At 38.7% G+C, this 16113-nt stretch overlaps 2 protein-coding genes across 2 annotated transcripts; one reads left to right on the top strand and one right to left on the bottom strand.

Moving 5' to 3' along the window:
• The first annotated feature begins 2523 nt into the window (after positions 1-2523).
• LOC117465100 (interferon a3-like) lies at positions 2524-3519 on the top strand. Its single transcript, XM_034107986.1, has 5 exons — positions 2524-2655; positions 2768-2857; positions 2988-3137; positions 3257-3340; positions 3424-3519. The coding sequence occupies exons 1-5, from the start codon at positions 2524-2526 to the stop codon at positions 3517-3519; spliced, it is 552 nt and encodes a 183-aa protein (XP_033963877.1).
• A 595-nt stretch (positions 3520-4114) lies between these two features.
• cd79b (CD79b molecule, immunoglobulin-associated beta) lies at positions 4115-8917 on the bottom strand. The gene is made up of 5 exons (XM_034106855.2): positions 8751-8917; positions 7212-7532; positions 7022-7137; positions 5850-5903; positions 4115-4574 (listed from the first exon to the last, which is right to left on the bottom strand). The coding sequence occupies exons 1-5, from the start codon at positions 8800-8802 to the stop codon at positions 4476-4478; spliced, it is 642 nt and encodes a 213-aa protein (XP_033962746.1). The 5' UTR covers positions 8803-8917; the 3' UTR covers positions 4115-4475.
• Positions 8918-16113: the final 7196 nt, after the last annotated feature.

The raw sequence follows: 16113 nt of genomic DNA, 5'->3' as shown, positions 1-16113 counted from the left end.
AAAATCAGGAAATAAATACTGTTGTATTGCAGTGAGCCTGTAACATGCTTATTAAAGAATACCTCATCACACTTAACACACGTGTTATAATTGTTTACCACTCGATACTTGGAATTAAATAAGAATATTATTGCACTTTTATTTCCAAATATGTAGAAAATGATAGACATCCAAAATGAATTGGAATACAATTATTGAGAATGATTTTAAGATTTTTTAACATGTATTTGTCTGTCCAATTGTGTTTATATTCAACCTGTAATTAAATCCGATTTAGAATTAGGGCACATTTTTCGATCCCTTCACGATGGTAAATAAGAAAATAAATCCCTCTTTAATAATTTGAATTGCATCATTAGTTCTGTGTTTATTCATCATAAAACGAAAACTCTGGAATTGTTTGAATTCCATCACTTGTCCTGTGTTTGGTCAGCACATTCATTAACCATTAACCAAACGCCTGCAGAGCTTATTGCACTGTGTCTGCAGCTTAACCATAAACAGGGAACTTCGTGTTTATGGTCACAAGAGAAAATGAAACTGTGGCCGCTGTGACGCTCGTCCGTATACGAATGGCTCAGTGACATTTCACGTTGTTTTAACAAGAATATGGCGGCTTTTAACGTGAGAACTAGAGATGGGTTTCTCCCTCACAGTTTAATTATTGTGCAGAAAAAAATCTTTTATATAAATCCACATGTAGCCTAATTACATTGTGTTTTGGGTCATGCAATTAATTAAATGGCTGAACTCGTGTCACTGCACGTTTTATTTTTAATTGGAATTGTACTGTTATTTGTAGCATCTTTTCTTTTCTTTTTTGCATTGCATTTGTCATTTTCTCTCCAATAACCAATGTGGACAAGACACGATAATCATATTAGGGTTTATTACAGTAATGTGTTTAATAATTGACCCTCCTTTCTAATGATGCTACATGACTCTGAAATAGAATAGATTACTTTGTTCGTTATAATTTGAAGCTCATCTGTTCATTGTACGAATTTCACTGTTAACTGAAAATGTCCAGATTGTTTTGCTTTATAATTGACGTTCAAATACTAATTTGTTTTCATAATGCTCAAATTAAAATCGATTGTATTATACTAAGTATACACAAAATGGAAAAGCAAAGTGATGTTACTGCTAATACTACCGCAGCTCATGAGCCTAATATATAAATGTTTGTTTTCTCTTTATTCGGTTTTAATATCCAACTTTTTATGTCAATTCTATCTTTTACCTCACTGAAGAGAATATAAACTTGTTCGTGCATGTTATTTAAGTGTAGCCTATTACTGCATCCATTTAGTTTGTATAATAGGAATAAAAACGATAAACAGACAAACATTTGCTGGATTGTTAATGTAATGAATTTGGAAAATACATTGGAAAATAAAAATAAGGTTCATCAATGTAAACAAAATATATATAAATACACAAATACTTATTTTTAATGCAATATATAAATTAATATATTGCATCATATGTAAGCAAACAACATCAACACATTGTTATTTTCACATTGGAGAACATATAACGCAGGCCGCAGTCTCTTAGTTTCACTTTGGGAAAGCACTTTCTTTCTTTTTATGGCATGTTTGGTATGTGGACGCGCTGCAGTCCTATCTACAGTTGTAAACATAGATGATAAAATACTGTTCGTGGAAATTACCTACAACAAATGGAGAATTATCGTGTATACTACACTTATGGAACTTGTATTTTTACCACATTTCCACCACCAAGAAAAACTGCATATCAAAATAAATCAATACGTAAAATGTTAAATCTCCAGAATACCTGCGCAAATCAATTAAATAAACGTCAACATTTCAAAATAACGCTCATTAAAACGTAATAAGCGACTCAAATGTAATTCAAGTAAGAAATATGTTGTCTACCCGGACCGGACCCGGACCCATTTCTACTTTTGGGAAAATTAAGGGGAACAAGAAACCCCCCCTAGCGTCAAATCTGAAATGTGACATATACTGTAGTAGGCTATAGCCTATGTCACGTTGGGCTTTAATGGTAAAATAACTTTTATTTTTTACTTAATTAATGAGGATGATTTTTTGGTTTAAATTGGTTTGAACATTCCTTGAATTGAAGAATAAGAAGATACTAACTCAATATAATTGAATCAGCTAAATTAACTGAGCAGATCATAATAATATTTCTAATTGTGCACATGTCACTCCGCATTTACTGTGAAAGTTTAGGGTTAAAGTCCCGATGTGACACCAGTGTTCACATTAAGAGCGGCATTTCAGATGTAAATACAAATGTTTACTCGTTACTACTTAATTGATACGAGGACTTATTAGAATCCGAAATGCGTGCGTGTCATATCTTTTTAAAAGCCTATTGAGGTTGAATTTCTCAGGACCGCGTAAAAGGAAAATGAAATAGGTGCGTACAGTATATAAATCAGGTGCTGCAGCTCTGGTTCATCACTTCCACTATAGCAAGAGAAATCACTAATCTCCATACAAAGCAAAGATACCTTTTTTTTTTAAAATGCTCAACGGGATCTTCTTCGTGTGCCTGTCTCTCAGTCTGTGGACTTCAGGCTCCTCTCTGAGCTGCAGATGGATGCAGCATAAATTCCAGCAGTTCAGTCAAAACTCTTTGCATCTAATAGATACCATGGTAAGTGCATCTCTTTTGAATGTTCTTTAAATTAAGCAATGATTGATTGATGATCATGAGTGTATTGTATTGTTTGTTTAATTCATGATGTGTGTGTTTGTGTGTGATGCAGGCTAACAACTCCACCAACACCACCAACACCACTGTGGATGCTGGAGTGGGCTTCCCTAACCATCTGTACAACCAGGCGTCCAAAGCATCAGTAAGTCAGCCTCAACTTTTTGAAAAAATATTAAAATAAAAACACATGTCCTGATATACCTTTATGAAAAAATGATGTTCAGTGAAAAATGTTGTTTTTTATTTTTAACCTGTGATTGATCTTCTTTCAGGCTGAGGACAAACTCAGTTTCACAGTCCAGATTCTGGAGGAGATGGTGGTCCTGTTTGAAGAGGACAACAGCAAAGCATCATGGGAGGAGATAAGAGAGGAGAACTTCCTCCAGGTTGTAACCCAGGTGGCTGACGGCCTTCGCTCCTGTGTAAGTCTCACTGTGGATTGACATGTCTAACTTGTTCCATAAAAGCTCAAGCATCAGGTCTCTTTTACTTACATCCTGTTGATGAAAATGATCAAATAATAACTTTTTCATTCATTTAGATCGGGAGCCACAGCCACAAGAGGAAGCACAAGAAGATACAGATGTATTTCAAGAGACTGTCAAGCCATGTCCTGGAGCCAATGGTAAATCCGCCTATGTATCAATCAATTAATCGAATCTATACATCCAACATGTTTTAATAATGATGATGTTCTTCTGTGTGCAGGACCACAGTGCTGAAGCCTGGGAGCTGATCAGGAAGGAGATGAAAACCCATCTTGTGAGAGCAGACCTGCTGTGTTCTTCTCTTCTCACCAACTAACATCTGTCAGACATTGGCCATGTGTTAATTTATTTGCTTATTTTCTATTTGTTTATCTATTTATTTAAAATATATATTTATCTGATTATTGAGTTGTTTATGTATTTATAGATAATTCGAGCAGCATAAGAGCAGACAAGCTGGCCTTCTTTGTTCACAGAAAAATATCGATTAATCTATTTATTTATTTATCTATATATTAACAAATCTATTTATTTAACTATTTGGTTATTTTTGTATTTATTTACAAAGCAGACCTGCTGTGTTCTTCTCTTCTCACCAACTAACATCTGTCAGACATTGGCCTTGTGTTTAAAATGTATTTGCTTACATGTTATTTATTTAAATATTTATTTAAATATCTATTTATTTGATTGAGTTTTTTATTGGAGCTGCATGAGAACTTCATCTGCCCTCACCAGTTAAAATCCTTCTGTTATCTATTTATTTATGTATTGCTTATTTATTGAGTGTTGTACTCATGTATTTATTTATTGGTAAAGTAAATATGTTGTTGATCAATTATGTTAACTATTCAAGTTTTGTCTGTTTTTTTTACCTGCAAAAGCCAATCAAAATAAAAGTCCTTTTCAAACAACTTGACAAAGCTTTTATTGGTTTTCATTACATTCAGATCTTATTATACACAAACACATTTCTGCACCTATTATCAAGCAGATATTAAAGTCAGAGTACTGTATGAAATAACACTTATTGTATTTATAAAAGCGTCTTAAAGCACCAACAAGAAGTCTGAATTGTAGAATGGCTCCTTTACACTTCACTGGACTTCAAACTACTAAATAGCATCAAATAAACAACACATATAGCAAGCCTTTTAGAATACACATGCAGTTGCACACTTATAAACAAACTGGTACTGTAGAAAAATGACCGACCTCCACAAAGGGCTCTTAAAGTATCATTTGTACTTTATAAATGTATTGTGAGGCGCTTCACTCCCATGGGGCCTCGGCTGAGTCGTCTCCGTCAGCCTGCGCGTACACAGAGAGTTCCTCGTACACACCTCCAGAACACGTCTCAATCTTCAAGCCCTGAGAGACAGAAATAAGTCACTTTTAACACACTGAGCATGTATATGTGTGTGTATGTGTGTGCTAGTTTTGGGGAATCTTATGCCTGCAGTATGTGTGGGTACATTGGCTTTGATTTGCATAGACAGCCATTTAGCCATGACTCAAAGATAAAGAAAAGCAGCTGCTAAAGGTTACAGAAGAGCAGTCAACATTCAAATATATTTAACATCTCTGCTCCTGACCAGAAATGCAGCTAATGATCGATGGACCTTTGGGCTGCATTTTTTATTATATTTTTCGAGCCTTCTCTGTCATTCTGTCATTTTCAAACAGCATGTCACACCATTGTTTTTCTCCAAAAGACAAGCTTGTTTATGGGTTTCTTGAGTCAATGCCTCGAATGCCTCAATAATCCCCAAAAGTCTCAGAATCAATAACAGCTTTTGCAAAATGCTTGTACAAAAAAAGTCAATGGTGTTTTTAAAGTGTCTATCAAAATCTAACCTTTATAAATCTAGAAGCTCTGTTATAAAATACTCTAAACTTCTTTCATGACTGCATGTATTACATTTGTAGGCTTTCTATTGCTTCTTCTTTTCTTGTATGTTAAGCAATTTTTGTGTCAGAGGTGTTCTTCCTCTAGCCATAACATCTTCAAGCCACACGTGTTGAATTCCATATGTATTATTCTTAGAAAAAGCAAACTGAAGTTCAGACTACAGTATAGGCTATGCTAATAATACATTTAAAAAACAACCCTGGGAGCTGCATTGACTGAACCAGATACAAATGTGGTTATGAGCTCAGTGGTGCGAAGAGACTGAATGTGTGTATCTTGCACATTCACCTTTTATGTAAAATAAATCATGTTACAGAATCTAACCACTTATGACAAAGAATGGCCTTGATTTGAACAGTTCTGGGCTGTAACTTGTGTAATCACTCCAAATAGTTAAAAAAGTTATTGTATTTTTCAGCAAAAGGTTCTGCAATTTGTTGAACCTTCCTGAATGGTTATGTATCTCCAATGTTAAATAAACTATTAAAAAAGTTGTTTGGATCAGGTGCAAACTGCATCACAAAGTTGAAAACAGCTGGTTTGGTCAGAAAAACAAGGATAGCAACGGTTTTAAACATTATGATAATCCAAGAGGTAGATAGCAGCAGTAATATGAATCCAGAAAATCAAATATAATAGTGAGTTTTATATCCAGGACTTTCATTTCACAGTTTGGTATTAAGGATCTGAATGCTCGATGAATATTAATATAACATTTCAATATTCAAACAAACCTCATAGATGTGGTCAACTTCAGGTTCCTCATATATACTGTCCTTCTTTTCCAACTGTTTAAAAAATAAAAAGACACACAATTTTTTTTACATTTGAGTTAGGACCAAAATATTATATATAACAAAAAATAATAAACATGCTAAGTGATCTAACATTAGATCAGGAAACATTCTAATCTTTTATTTGCTGCTTTAAAATAGATGTGTATTCTTTGAGTACACGTTACCTCTACATCAAGGGACCAAAAGCATTATAAAAAATGTCTGGAGAAAGTACATCAAAGTGTGTGCATGTGCTGGGGTCATTCCCATGGTCCTATGTTCCCCGGGTCCTTGTTAAGAAATGGGCTAACCTTTGCAGCTCAAATAGCAAACAAATTAAGGGAGATGAACGTTTCAAATGCAGTTTGAATAGTTACATCCATTGAGCAACTGTGGAGATATCAATGTCTAAATTCAATACATTTAAGCCATAGGATTCAAATAGTATTACATCTGCAGCCTATAATCTGTAGGTGGGTGATATCAACACACAGGGGAACAAACATTTGACATAGGGAAAGCTTTGGTGAGAACATAAAACCTTTTGAAATGTCTCCTGAATCTGTGATTTTAAGAAAATATTGAACTGGGGAACATGGGACCCTGGGGTCATCATTGCGTTTGTTTCTATCATTAAGATAACAATTGAAGGATGCCATGACATTGGTCGTCCTTTTATCACAAAAACAAAACCCCTATCTATATATCTATCCATCTATATATCTGGAATAACACTCTTCATAAACATGCCAACAAGGCTAAACATTCAGGGATTCTATCTTTTTAAATAAGAGAAACAAACAGACAATGTGAAGAAGACTGGGTATCTGGGAACTTGTTAAAGATTAATTGATTAATCAGGAATAGTATACAGATGTATGACCATAGTCAGTTGTAGTAGTCACAGGTACACCTGTCAACATACTGTGTCTATAGTCTTGTAGAAATCTGTTTAATTAAAACAATCCAAAGATAGAAAGAATAAGCAGATAAACAAGCAGTTTGTCTGCTACTTTCTCGATTTTGTTATGCACATCAACAGCTGTTTGCCATTGTAACACATACAGCAGTGTCAGTTGGTAAAGCAAATATATTGTTTAATGTTACAGTATGTGCATCTTGTTTCTCACCTGTTGGTGTTTGCGTAGCAGTACAGCAGCGATACACACAGCCAACAGCAGGCCCTGGAGGATGATGAGAGCATCCTTCATCTTGCTTCTCCTTGCCTGGTCAATACCACCAGATCCTGTGAGAGGGAAGATTGCATCATTGCATCATGTGTCTGCATTCTGCACAACACATATTGTCCCAGATACTTACTGGCTACTTGGACTGCAGTTCCAGGTCCCCATTCATTATTTATCTTGCAGAAGTAAACCCCGCTGTTCTCCATGCGCACATCATGGATGTCGAGAAAGACATTTCTGACGCCATGGTTGTGACGAAATGTATACTTCTTTACTGCCTGTATCCTGTTTGTGATTTCATTCACCACAGTGTCGTACTTATCCACTCTGTACCACTCTGCCTTGGCTGTCTGGAGCTCCTTGGAGCACAGACAGCAAATGCTCACATTGCGTCCGGCATTCACTCCATAGAACCGGGGCTTCTGGGAGATCGGCACGTCAGGGTTTAGGGCCACTGAGCAGGCAATAGAAGAATCAGGGTTAAGGTTAAGGTTACAGCAGCAGTTATTGTAAAACTCAAACATGGTGTAGGTATCAAAAGTGCCATTGCTTGCAGTGATGATAATGTTAAATCAAAAGGGTTGCAGGTAATTTTATTATATATCAGTGAGTGTTTTTTTAATTTAATCCTTAATCCTAATTTAGTCAATCAAATGTCCAAAAAGGAAAAAACACGAGTCCCCAGAGCCCAACACTGCTTATTTTTAAATGAAAATAATTACTTTACAGAAACTTCAAAGCCAAAGCAGCAAGCTTTCATGTTTGAGAGCTGGCAACTAAAGAAGGGTTGTCAGTTCTCTGCTCTCATTGTAGAGACAGTTAGACAACATTTGAGTTATTGCAAACCAACGATTCATAGATATCAAAGGTCGGATCTGAACCACCAATAAATCACTCAGTCGATTACAATTAATCAAATACAATTTTGATAATAATTGAGGCCATTCATCAAGAAAGAAATATTGTAATTCCAGCTTCTGAAATGTTCATTTGCTTTTATATAATTGGAAATTTGATATTTTGAAAAAAGTCATCTTTGCTTCTGAGTACATTTGTTGTCCTTACTTCACAATTCAACACTCATTCTATTTGTCTAAAAAGTGAGATTACTCCTCAACAAAATAATAATAGTTGCAATCTTGGTACATGTAATCTAAGTCATCACCATCATGCAGTTGAATGGGTGTTTTTGTATAAATAATGTAAGGACAAGGTGTAGGATAACACGGTTAATGCATTTGTTAAACCATTCTAAATCTGCATGAATTTACATCAAACATTAGTCAATGTCAAGGGTAACACATATGCATCTAAAAAAAAAAAAAAACAGGTCTCAAATAAAGTTACTTGGTGGTCAGTTTTGGTGCGAGTATACTGTATATTAGAATAACAATTATTTGTCTCAGAAGACAACTTCCTCTTTTCACCAGATGGCCAGGAAGTAAAGTGGAGTCAAAAATAACATGCAAAACAACTGTATGCATTGGTTAAACAGCCATACATGGTAGAATTGAATAACTGCATATAACATTATGAAATCTTAAGTGTTGTTTGTTATAACATTCAGCGTTTCACAAGTGTTAGTATTTAGCACCATATAAAGTTTGCATCATTTCCATTTTCTAGTTACAAATTAAACTCAACTGAGCTTGTACGAAAAGTTTACATTTACCTGAGATATTGATTAAAGCGAGTCCGAAGCATCCAGCCAGCAACCAGCGCATGATGACATCAAAAGAGAATATGTTTGTGAATGCTGATGTGTCTCTCTCCAGGCTTGTGTATGTCGTGAACAAGGAGAAGTGTCTGCAGCAGAGGGTGGGCTGTCTGTCACCACTCAGGCTTTAGTGACAGGCAAATAAAGAGGAAGAGAGATCTGTAACATAGATCCAAATTAACTCTGAACAAGCCAAAGCTTTAACATTAGAACGCTTCATTCACATATGTGCCATTCTTAGGAGTGAAACAAGATGCTTGAGGGTGAACATTAGGGGGTTTAAATCAATTTGTAGGATAACAACTAACATTCATGTGATTTGATGAAACTCGTGCCAATATAATACCTAGTTTCAGTATCATAACAACAACATTACTTTTTATGTTGGCTACTTTTCATTTAAAAGGGGAGTCAAAGTTGTCCAGTGGAAAAAAACCTAACTCTAAATAAATAAAACATTAAAACAGGAACTTTATTTAATAAATTCTAAGTGAAATAATGATTAGCCTTTAATATAAAAGAAAGGACCTTTGTTGTTGTGAATATGGATGTGGATTGAAGGTTTTTGCTACAGTACATGATTTCATCTGATGATGAAAATCATAATTATCATTTTTAACATTGTAAAACGCAAAGGAAAATAATGGCTTTTGGTGTGTATGTCTACGTGTGTGTATTGAAGCCTAGATCTTGAGTTGCCTAGGCCAGACTTAAATATCTTTGACTAATGCATGGATTGCTACACTTTTGTATATGGTTATGGTCCTTCCTGCAGCCAACGGCGCCTTGTAGACCAGCACACTCACAACAACATAGACTATGACACCCCTGGTGTGATTTTACACCAACGTGTAATGATGTAAAAACACAAAATAACACTTGTGTGCAATATAGAAATAGAAAATTGATAAAGAATGTTACTTATTAATTTAAATAACTTTAATTAAAATTATTCAAATATTATGCGCATGCCCTTTCTAATGGTGTTTTATTTTGTTGGTCTATATCTTTTGCTGTAACAATGTAAATGTCCCCTCTGTGGAACAAATAAAGATATTCTGATTTTGATTCTGATCGTCTCCAGATATTGCCTTAGATGTTTGAGCATATTCTTGACTTCCCTAAGCAAATATGCATCTGGACACACCCGGGTGTTTTTATCTACCGTGTTGAGCTAGGGCAGTTTGCAGTGTGTGGGTAAAAGATAAACTGCTGCCTCCACAGACCATGACAGAAAAATCTGCGACTCCAGTAAAATAAATATTATTTAAATGATGGTGACTCACAAAATCAGTCAAGCTTTGGGCAGTCACTCTTTCATTTTCACGTGTTCATATTGATAAGCAATGGTGGCTGCCCACAAATGATTTCAATCCAACAAAGCAGTAAGAGGAGGAACTGCAACCAAATCAAATCAAGTTTTATTTATATAGCACATTTATAAACGATTTTTGGTCGAGCCAAAGTGCTGTACATATAATAAAAATAGCCTACAGTAAAGACACTTTACAGCTAATACAACAGCACAGTTTGTTCAGAATATCAGTATGAGAAAAAACGACACCCTCCATCCTTAGACCCTCACATCGTACAAGGAAAAACTTCCGGAGAAAAACCCACAGTTTAAGGGGGAAAAAATGGGAGAAACCTCAGGGAGAGCAACAGAGGAGGGATCCCTCTCCCAGGACGGACAGACGTGCAATAGATGCCGTGTGTAAATCAAAGAGATAATACATTTTACAGCATAGGTAGTCCAAATGTTAGGAAATGCATGTGTCTGTAATAAGAAGATGAATCTACGAAGATGTCAGCTACAATCCTGTGGGAGCCTTCAGGGAGGCAGCATGACGAGACCCAGGCAGGACCGCAGAGACAGGTTTAGCCACGACCCGAAGTCCACGACTTAATCCAGAACTCAGGATAGAGGATCCAGGACACAGGACCACAGCAAGAAGATCAGCCTCGACTCCGGATCCCGACGTAGATATAGACACAAAACCAGAAAAAATGTGGCTGGGTTAATCGGAACAAGAGAATACACAGACACAGACAGACAGACAGACAGACAGACAGACAGACAGACAGACAGACAGACAGACAGACAGACAGACAGACAGACGGAAGAACAAGCACTCCCTTAGAATAGGTTGAGGGCAAAGGGTAGCAAATAAGAGAGTAAGAAACATAGGTGGAGAGGCACACTCAGGGAACAAGGTCCCCACTGGAGCCTTAGTTGGAAATTGATGAGAGATAGGGAGGTACGCTTTGTTTACGAATCGTAACATGCCCCGGCCTGTCTAAGGCACTCTACAAACCGTTTCCCTCTAATAAAACCTTGAGAGGTTAGAGAGGGAAAAGGTCTTGGATAAAAGTTATTCTTGATAAGAGAAGCCTAGAAGGCCAGAGAGAAAAAGTGAGTTTTAAGTGTTGATTTAAAAACCCCCAGGGTCTGGGCCGACCTCCCATGGAGGGGCAAAAATGTTCCAGAGCCTGGGGCCCGCTGCTGCGAATGCTCGGTACCCTCAGGTTTTGAGCCTGGTCTTGGGCACTATCAGCAGCAGCTGATCAGCCGACCTTAAGGCTCTGCCTGGGGTGTAGCGATGGAGGAGTTCGGCTACATAGGCCGGAGCCAGCCCATTTAGGGCTTTGAAAACAAATAAAAGGATTTTAAAATCTATTCTGAACCGAACTGGACGCCAGTGCAATGAGGCCAGAATTGGGGTGATGTGGTCATGCTTTTTATGGCCAGTTAGAAGATGTGCAGCTGCGTTCTGCACTAGCTGCAGGCGTCTAATTGAGGCCTGGTCCATACCCACTGTTACGTGCCAGGCAGGCTGTACATGTGTGGTTTTCCTTCCCTCCTGTGTTTCTCTCTTCTCCCTGTCTTCTGCACAGCTAATCAGCAGCTGATCAGTATCTGCCTGTGCACCTGAGTCTGATGGCTGATTGGATCCTCTCACCCTCAGCTGGCCTATCAGCAACCAGGGCCGACCATAAAGGAGGCACCCAGGAAGTCTTCTCTCTCTCACTCTGGGCCTGTTGCTGAGGAAGGAACACGGCTGTGTTTAGCAACTAAAGCTATTTGAATAATCTGAACTTTGCTAATGTGTGTGTGTTGAGAGGTGGAGGAGTTAGGTAAGTCTGGGGTACCCTGTACATTTCTCACCACCGAGCTAACTATTGTTTAGACACACTAGGTAAGCGGATTGTTGCCACCCCTGTGTATTGTTTTGTCAAATTCTTTGTAGTTAGTTAGTGAGGGTTTTTGTTTGAGTTTGGTTTCAAAGGATAGTTGTAGAGGTAGGCCTGGTTTTGTTATGCTTGTTTCTTTTGTTTGGCACAATCCTTTGACTCCTCCTCACAAACAGAGTTTCTGTTTAATTGTATTATCTGATAGGTTACAAGGAATAAACCTTTTGTCAACCTTTACTCTGACTCTCTCATACTTATTGGTTGTACGTTATTGTCTCCAGGTCCCCTAGACCTTAGTGGGGACGTAACAAATGGGGGCTCGTCCGGGATATCTATTTTCCTGAAATAAAAACAACCAATAATTGAGAAGTCATTGTAGGTGTTGTACATTGGCTGAAAAATGGGTTTTGACTTACAGGACTTTATTGAAAGTCCAAGTGTTGATACGTTGTATTCCTGTAGCAAAGATGACATGTTATGTATTGCAGCTCACTTTAACATTACAGTAGACAAGTATAAAGTAAAAAAAGAGATAAGAGAGAAAATCCTGCAAAAACTAGAGGAGTTAAAGATTCTTGTAATCCCAAGCATGTCAACTCAGCCTAGGGCTGAGGTGTCTATTGAAGATGATAGGGAAAGAGTATTAGCTACACCTAGAGTTGACAAGTTTAGTCCTCAAGCTCCTCCTGCAACGCTTCCTAGGTTTGAGGCTTTCTCTCCGGGTAGCTTAGGTGCAAGTAGTAATGCCAAACTAAAAGTTCGTCTTGTCCGTCTTCAGATGGAGGGCCAGGAAAAGGAGCGTAGAGCGGACTATGAACACAGGCTGCAGATTCGCAAGTTAGAGATAGAAGCTGAGAAAGAAATCACGTTAAAGCGGCTTGAAGTTGATGCCCTGAGAATCTCTTCAGAGCAGACATTTGAGAGGTCAAGACCTTCACATACAGTCTCTCATACAAAGAGTTTTGATGTTAGTAAAAATATTGCGTTAGTGCCAACTTTTAGAGAGTCAGAGGTTGACTCATATTTTTGTGCTTTTGAGAGAATTGCTACCGCACTGGTCTGGCCTAAAAACATGTGGCCAATCCTACTTCAGTGCAAATTAGTAGGTAAGGCTCAGGAAGTGGTATCTTCACTTTCTTTGGAAGAAAGCTTGCAGTACGAAGTGCTTAAAGAGTCGATATTGCGTGCTTATGAGCTTGTGCCGGAGGCCTACAGACAAAAGTTCAGAAACCATAAAAAGTCTGCTACGCAGACATTTGTTGAGTTTGCGCGAGAGAAGGGCATTCTCTTTGATAAATGGTGTGCGGCTAATGAAATGAAGGATCATTTTGAGAGTCTTCGTCAGTTACTTCTCTTGGAAGATTTTAAGAATTCTTTGCCTGAAAGGATGGTGATATTCTTAAATGAACAGAAGGTTACTTCACTGGCTAAGGCAGCTGTTTTAGCAGAATAATTTATGCTCACTCACAAGACTGTGTTTTCTTCACCCTTGCGCCCAGATAGAGTTTCAATATCACAAACCGGAAGACCTGATCTTGGCCCAACAACTTTTGAAAGGTCTAGAGGACCACCATCACCTCCACGGGGGACCCGTGAGTGTAACTACTGCCATAAAACAGGACACCTTATTTCAGGGTGTCATTTCTTAAAGCGTAAACAACAATTTTCGCAACGCTTTCAAACGCCAAAAGGCATGGGACTCATTAAAGGAGTTTCCCTATCAGACATAGAAATGTCCCAGGAAGATGATGTACCTGATCCCTGTTTCAAACCCTTTATTTCCAAGGGCTTTGTTTCTTTAACAGGGGATCCTAAAGACCAGCTGCCAGTACAGGTACTTAGGGACAAAGGAGGTTCTCAGTCCATTATTAGGGAAGGCATCTTACCTTTAACCTCCAGATCATCATGTGGATCAAGTGCTGTTGTTCAAGGGGTAGGCATGACACTAGTTGCGGCTCCTTTGCACAATGTTTATATTCACTCATCTCTTGTCAAAGGATTCTTTAAAGTAGCTGTCCTCCCTGCCTTGCCCATCAAAGGTGTTGATTTCATCCTCAGTAATGACTTGGCTGGGGGCAAAGTTAAGCCAGTACCTGAGGTCATTGATTCTCCTGATCTAAGTTTAGATGCAGAGAAATCAGCTGAAGTACCTCCCGAAATCTTTCCTGCTTGTGTTGTTACAAGGGCGCAGTCAAAGAAATACGGAGAGGACTTGTCTGATTCTTTTCTTGCTACAGGGCAGTTTCTTGAAGACATGACAGTGTCGGACCGACTGCCAGAGGAGGCCCGGTCTGCTGGTGCTGGATCACCCAGTAACAGCTCAGAGCTTGTACAACTGCCTGCCACTCGGGAAGAATTCATGGCAGCCCAGTTAAGTGATGAAACACTTTCTAAATGTCTCTCTTCTGTTATCAGTCAGGAAGAGGCCAAGTCAAAGAAGATGGCCTACATTATGGAAGATCACCTATTAATGCGTCGCTGGATTAGTGATGCCTGTGAGGAGTCAGACTCCTTAGCAATTTATCAAGTTGTCGTGCCAACAACCTATCGTTCTCAGGTGATGTCCTTGGCTCATGATCATCCATGGTCAGGTCACATGGGGGTAACAAAAACATATCAAAGAGTTTTAAAACACTTCTTTTGGCCAGGACTTAAGTCTGATGTAGTTCTTTATTGTCGAACATGTCATGTGTGCCAAGTTGTTGGTAAACCGAATCAGGTGATTCACCCTGCTCCTCTCATTCCTATTCCGGTAATGGGAGAGCCATTTGAAAGGGTGATTGTGGATTGTGTGGGACCCTTACCTAAAACTAAAACTGGAAACCAGTTTCTCTTAACTGTCATGTGTGCTTCCACTAGGTTCCCAGAAGCCATCCCACTACGGAAAATTACTGCCCCGGTCATCACCAAGGCACTTCTGAAGTTTTTCTCCATGTTTGGTCTACCGAAGGTAGTTCAAACAGACCAAGGTACCAACTTCATGTCTAAAGTGTTTGCCCGGGTACTTGACACCTTAGGTATCAAGCATGTGACATCCAGCCCATATCATCCTGAAAGTCAGGGGGCATTAGAGAGGTTTCACCAGACTATGAAATGCATGTTAAGAAAACATTGCCATGAGTCTCATAAAGATTGGGATGACGGTGTTCCTTTAGTGTTATTTGCTGCCCGTGAAGCTGTTCAGGAGTCTCTAGGTTTTAGTCCTGCTGAGCTAGTGTTTGGACATGAGGTCAGAGGTCCTTTAAGGGTTCTTAAAGAGCATTTGATCATGCCTACGAAAACAGTTTGCAGTATCCCGGAGTATGTCGCCAAACTTAAGGATCGTCTAAATCGTGCTTGCTCCTTGGCTAGGGAAGCTTTGACCTCTACCCAGGGGAACATGAAGAAACGCTACGACCAGAAGGCGGTAGCACGCTTGTTTCAGCCAGGTGACAAGGTGTTGGTTCTATTGCCTGTACCTGGCTCTGCTCTGTCTACTAAATTTGCTGGTCCTTATGTTGTAGATAAGAAGCTCGGTGAAACAAACTACGTCATTCAAACACCTGACCGCAGACGTCCTACCAGAGTGTGTCATATCAACATGCTAAAGAAGTACTGCACCAGGGAAGACCAAAGTGAGTCTTCTAAAGCTCACCAGGTGGAGACAACCGTCTCTCCTATGGCTTCAGTTCAAAGGTGAGCTCAAATGAGGATGAGGATGAGTTGGTGATGCGCAGTGCAACACCACAGGGGGCAAGACTAAGCAATACTGAGGTATTAGCTGATTTGCCCAATTACTTGTCTCATCTTCCTGATATCCAAGGAAGTGATATACAGAAATTGATATTTGACTTTGCATGTCTTTTTAATGACACTCCATCACAAACTTCTGTCCTAGCTCATGATGTGGTTTTGACCAACCCCTCGCCCATCAAACAGCGGGCGTACAGAGTTAACCCAGTTAAGAGAGAGGTTATGAAAAGGGAAGTTGAATATCTACTTAAAAACGGATTTGCAAGGCCTAGTTCCAGTCCCTGGAGTTCCCCTTGTGTGCTAGACACAAAGTCAGATGGCAGTCCCAGATTCTGCACTGACTTTCGCAAGGTTAATGCTGTCACTGTCCCCGATGCACACCCATTACCGCTCA

Source organism: Pseudochaenichthys georgianus, chromosome 19, assembly GCF_902827115.2.
Source record: "Pseudochaenichthys georgianus chromosome 19, fPseGeo1.2, whole genome shotgun sequence".
NCBI classification, from domain to species: domain Eukaryota; kingdom Metazoa; phylum Chordata; class Actinopteri; order Perciformes; family Channichthyidae; genus Pseudochaenichthys; species Pseudochaenichthys georgianus.
This window is presented reverse-complemented; position numbering and strand designations above follow the sequence as displayed.

Bases quoted from the DNA above. Each gene is read 5' to 3' on its own strand.
- LOC117465100 (XM_034107986.1), top strand. From the start codon at position 2,524: ATGCTCAACGGGATCTTCTTCGTGTGCCTGTCTCTCAGTCTGTGGACT. The intron at 2,656-2,767 runs GTAAGTGCATCT...TGTGTGATGCAG, and splicing joins TGCATCTAATAGATACCATG to GCTAACAACTCCACCAACAC. The intron at 3,341-3,423 runs GTAAATCCGCCT...TTCTGTGTGCAG, and splicing joins GCCATGTCCTGGAGCCAATG to GACCACAGTGCTGAAGCCTG.
- cd79b (XM_034106855.2), bottom strand. From the start codon at position 8,802: ATGCGCTGGTTGCTGGCTGGATGCTTCGGACTCGCTTTAATCAATATC. The intron at 7,138-7,211 runs GTAAGTATCTGG...TCCCTCTCACAG, and splicing joins AACTGCAGTCCAAGTAGCCA to GATCTGGTGGTATTGACCAG. The intron at 4,575-5,849 runs GTTTGTTTGAAT...TCTGTCTCTCAG, and splicing joins AAGTTGACCACATCTATGAG to GGCTTGAAGATTGAGACGTG.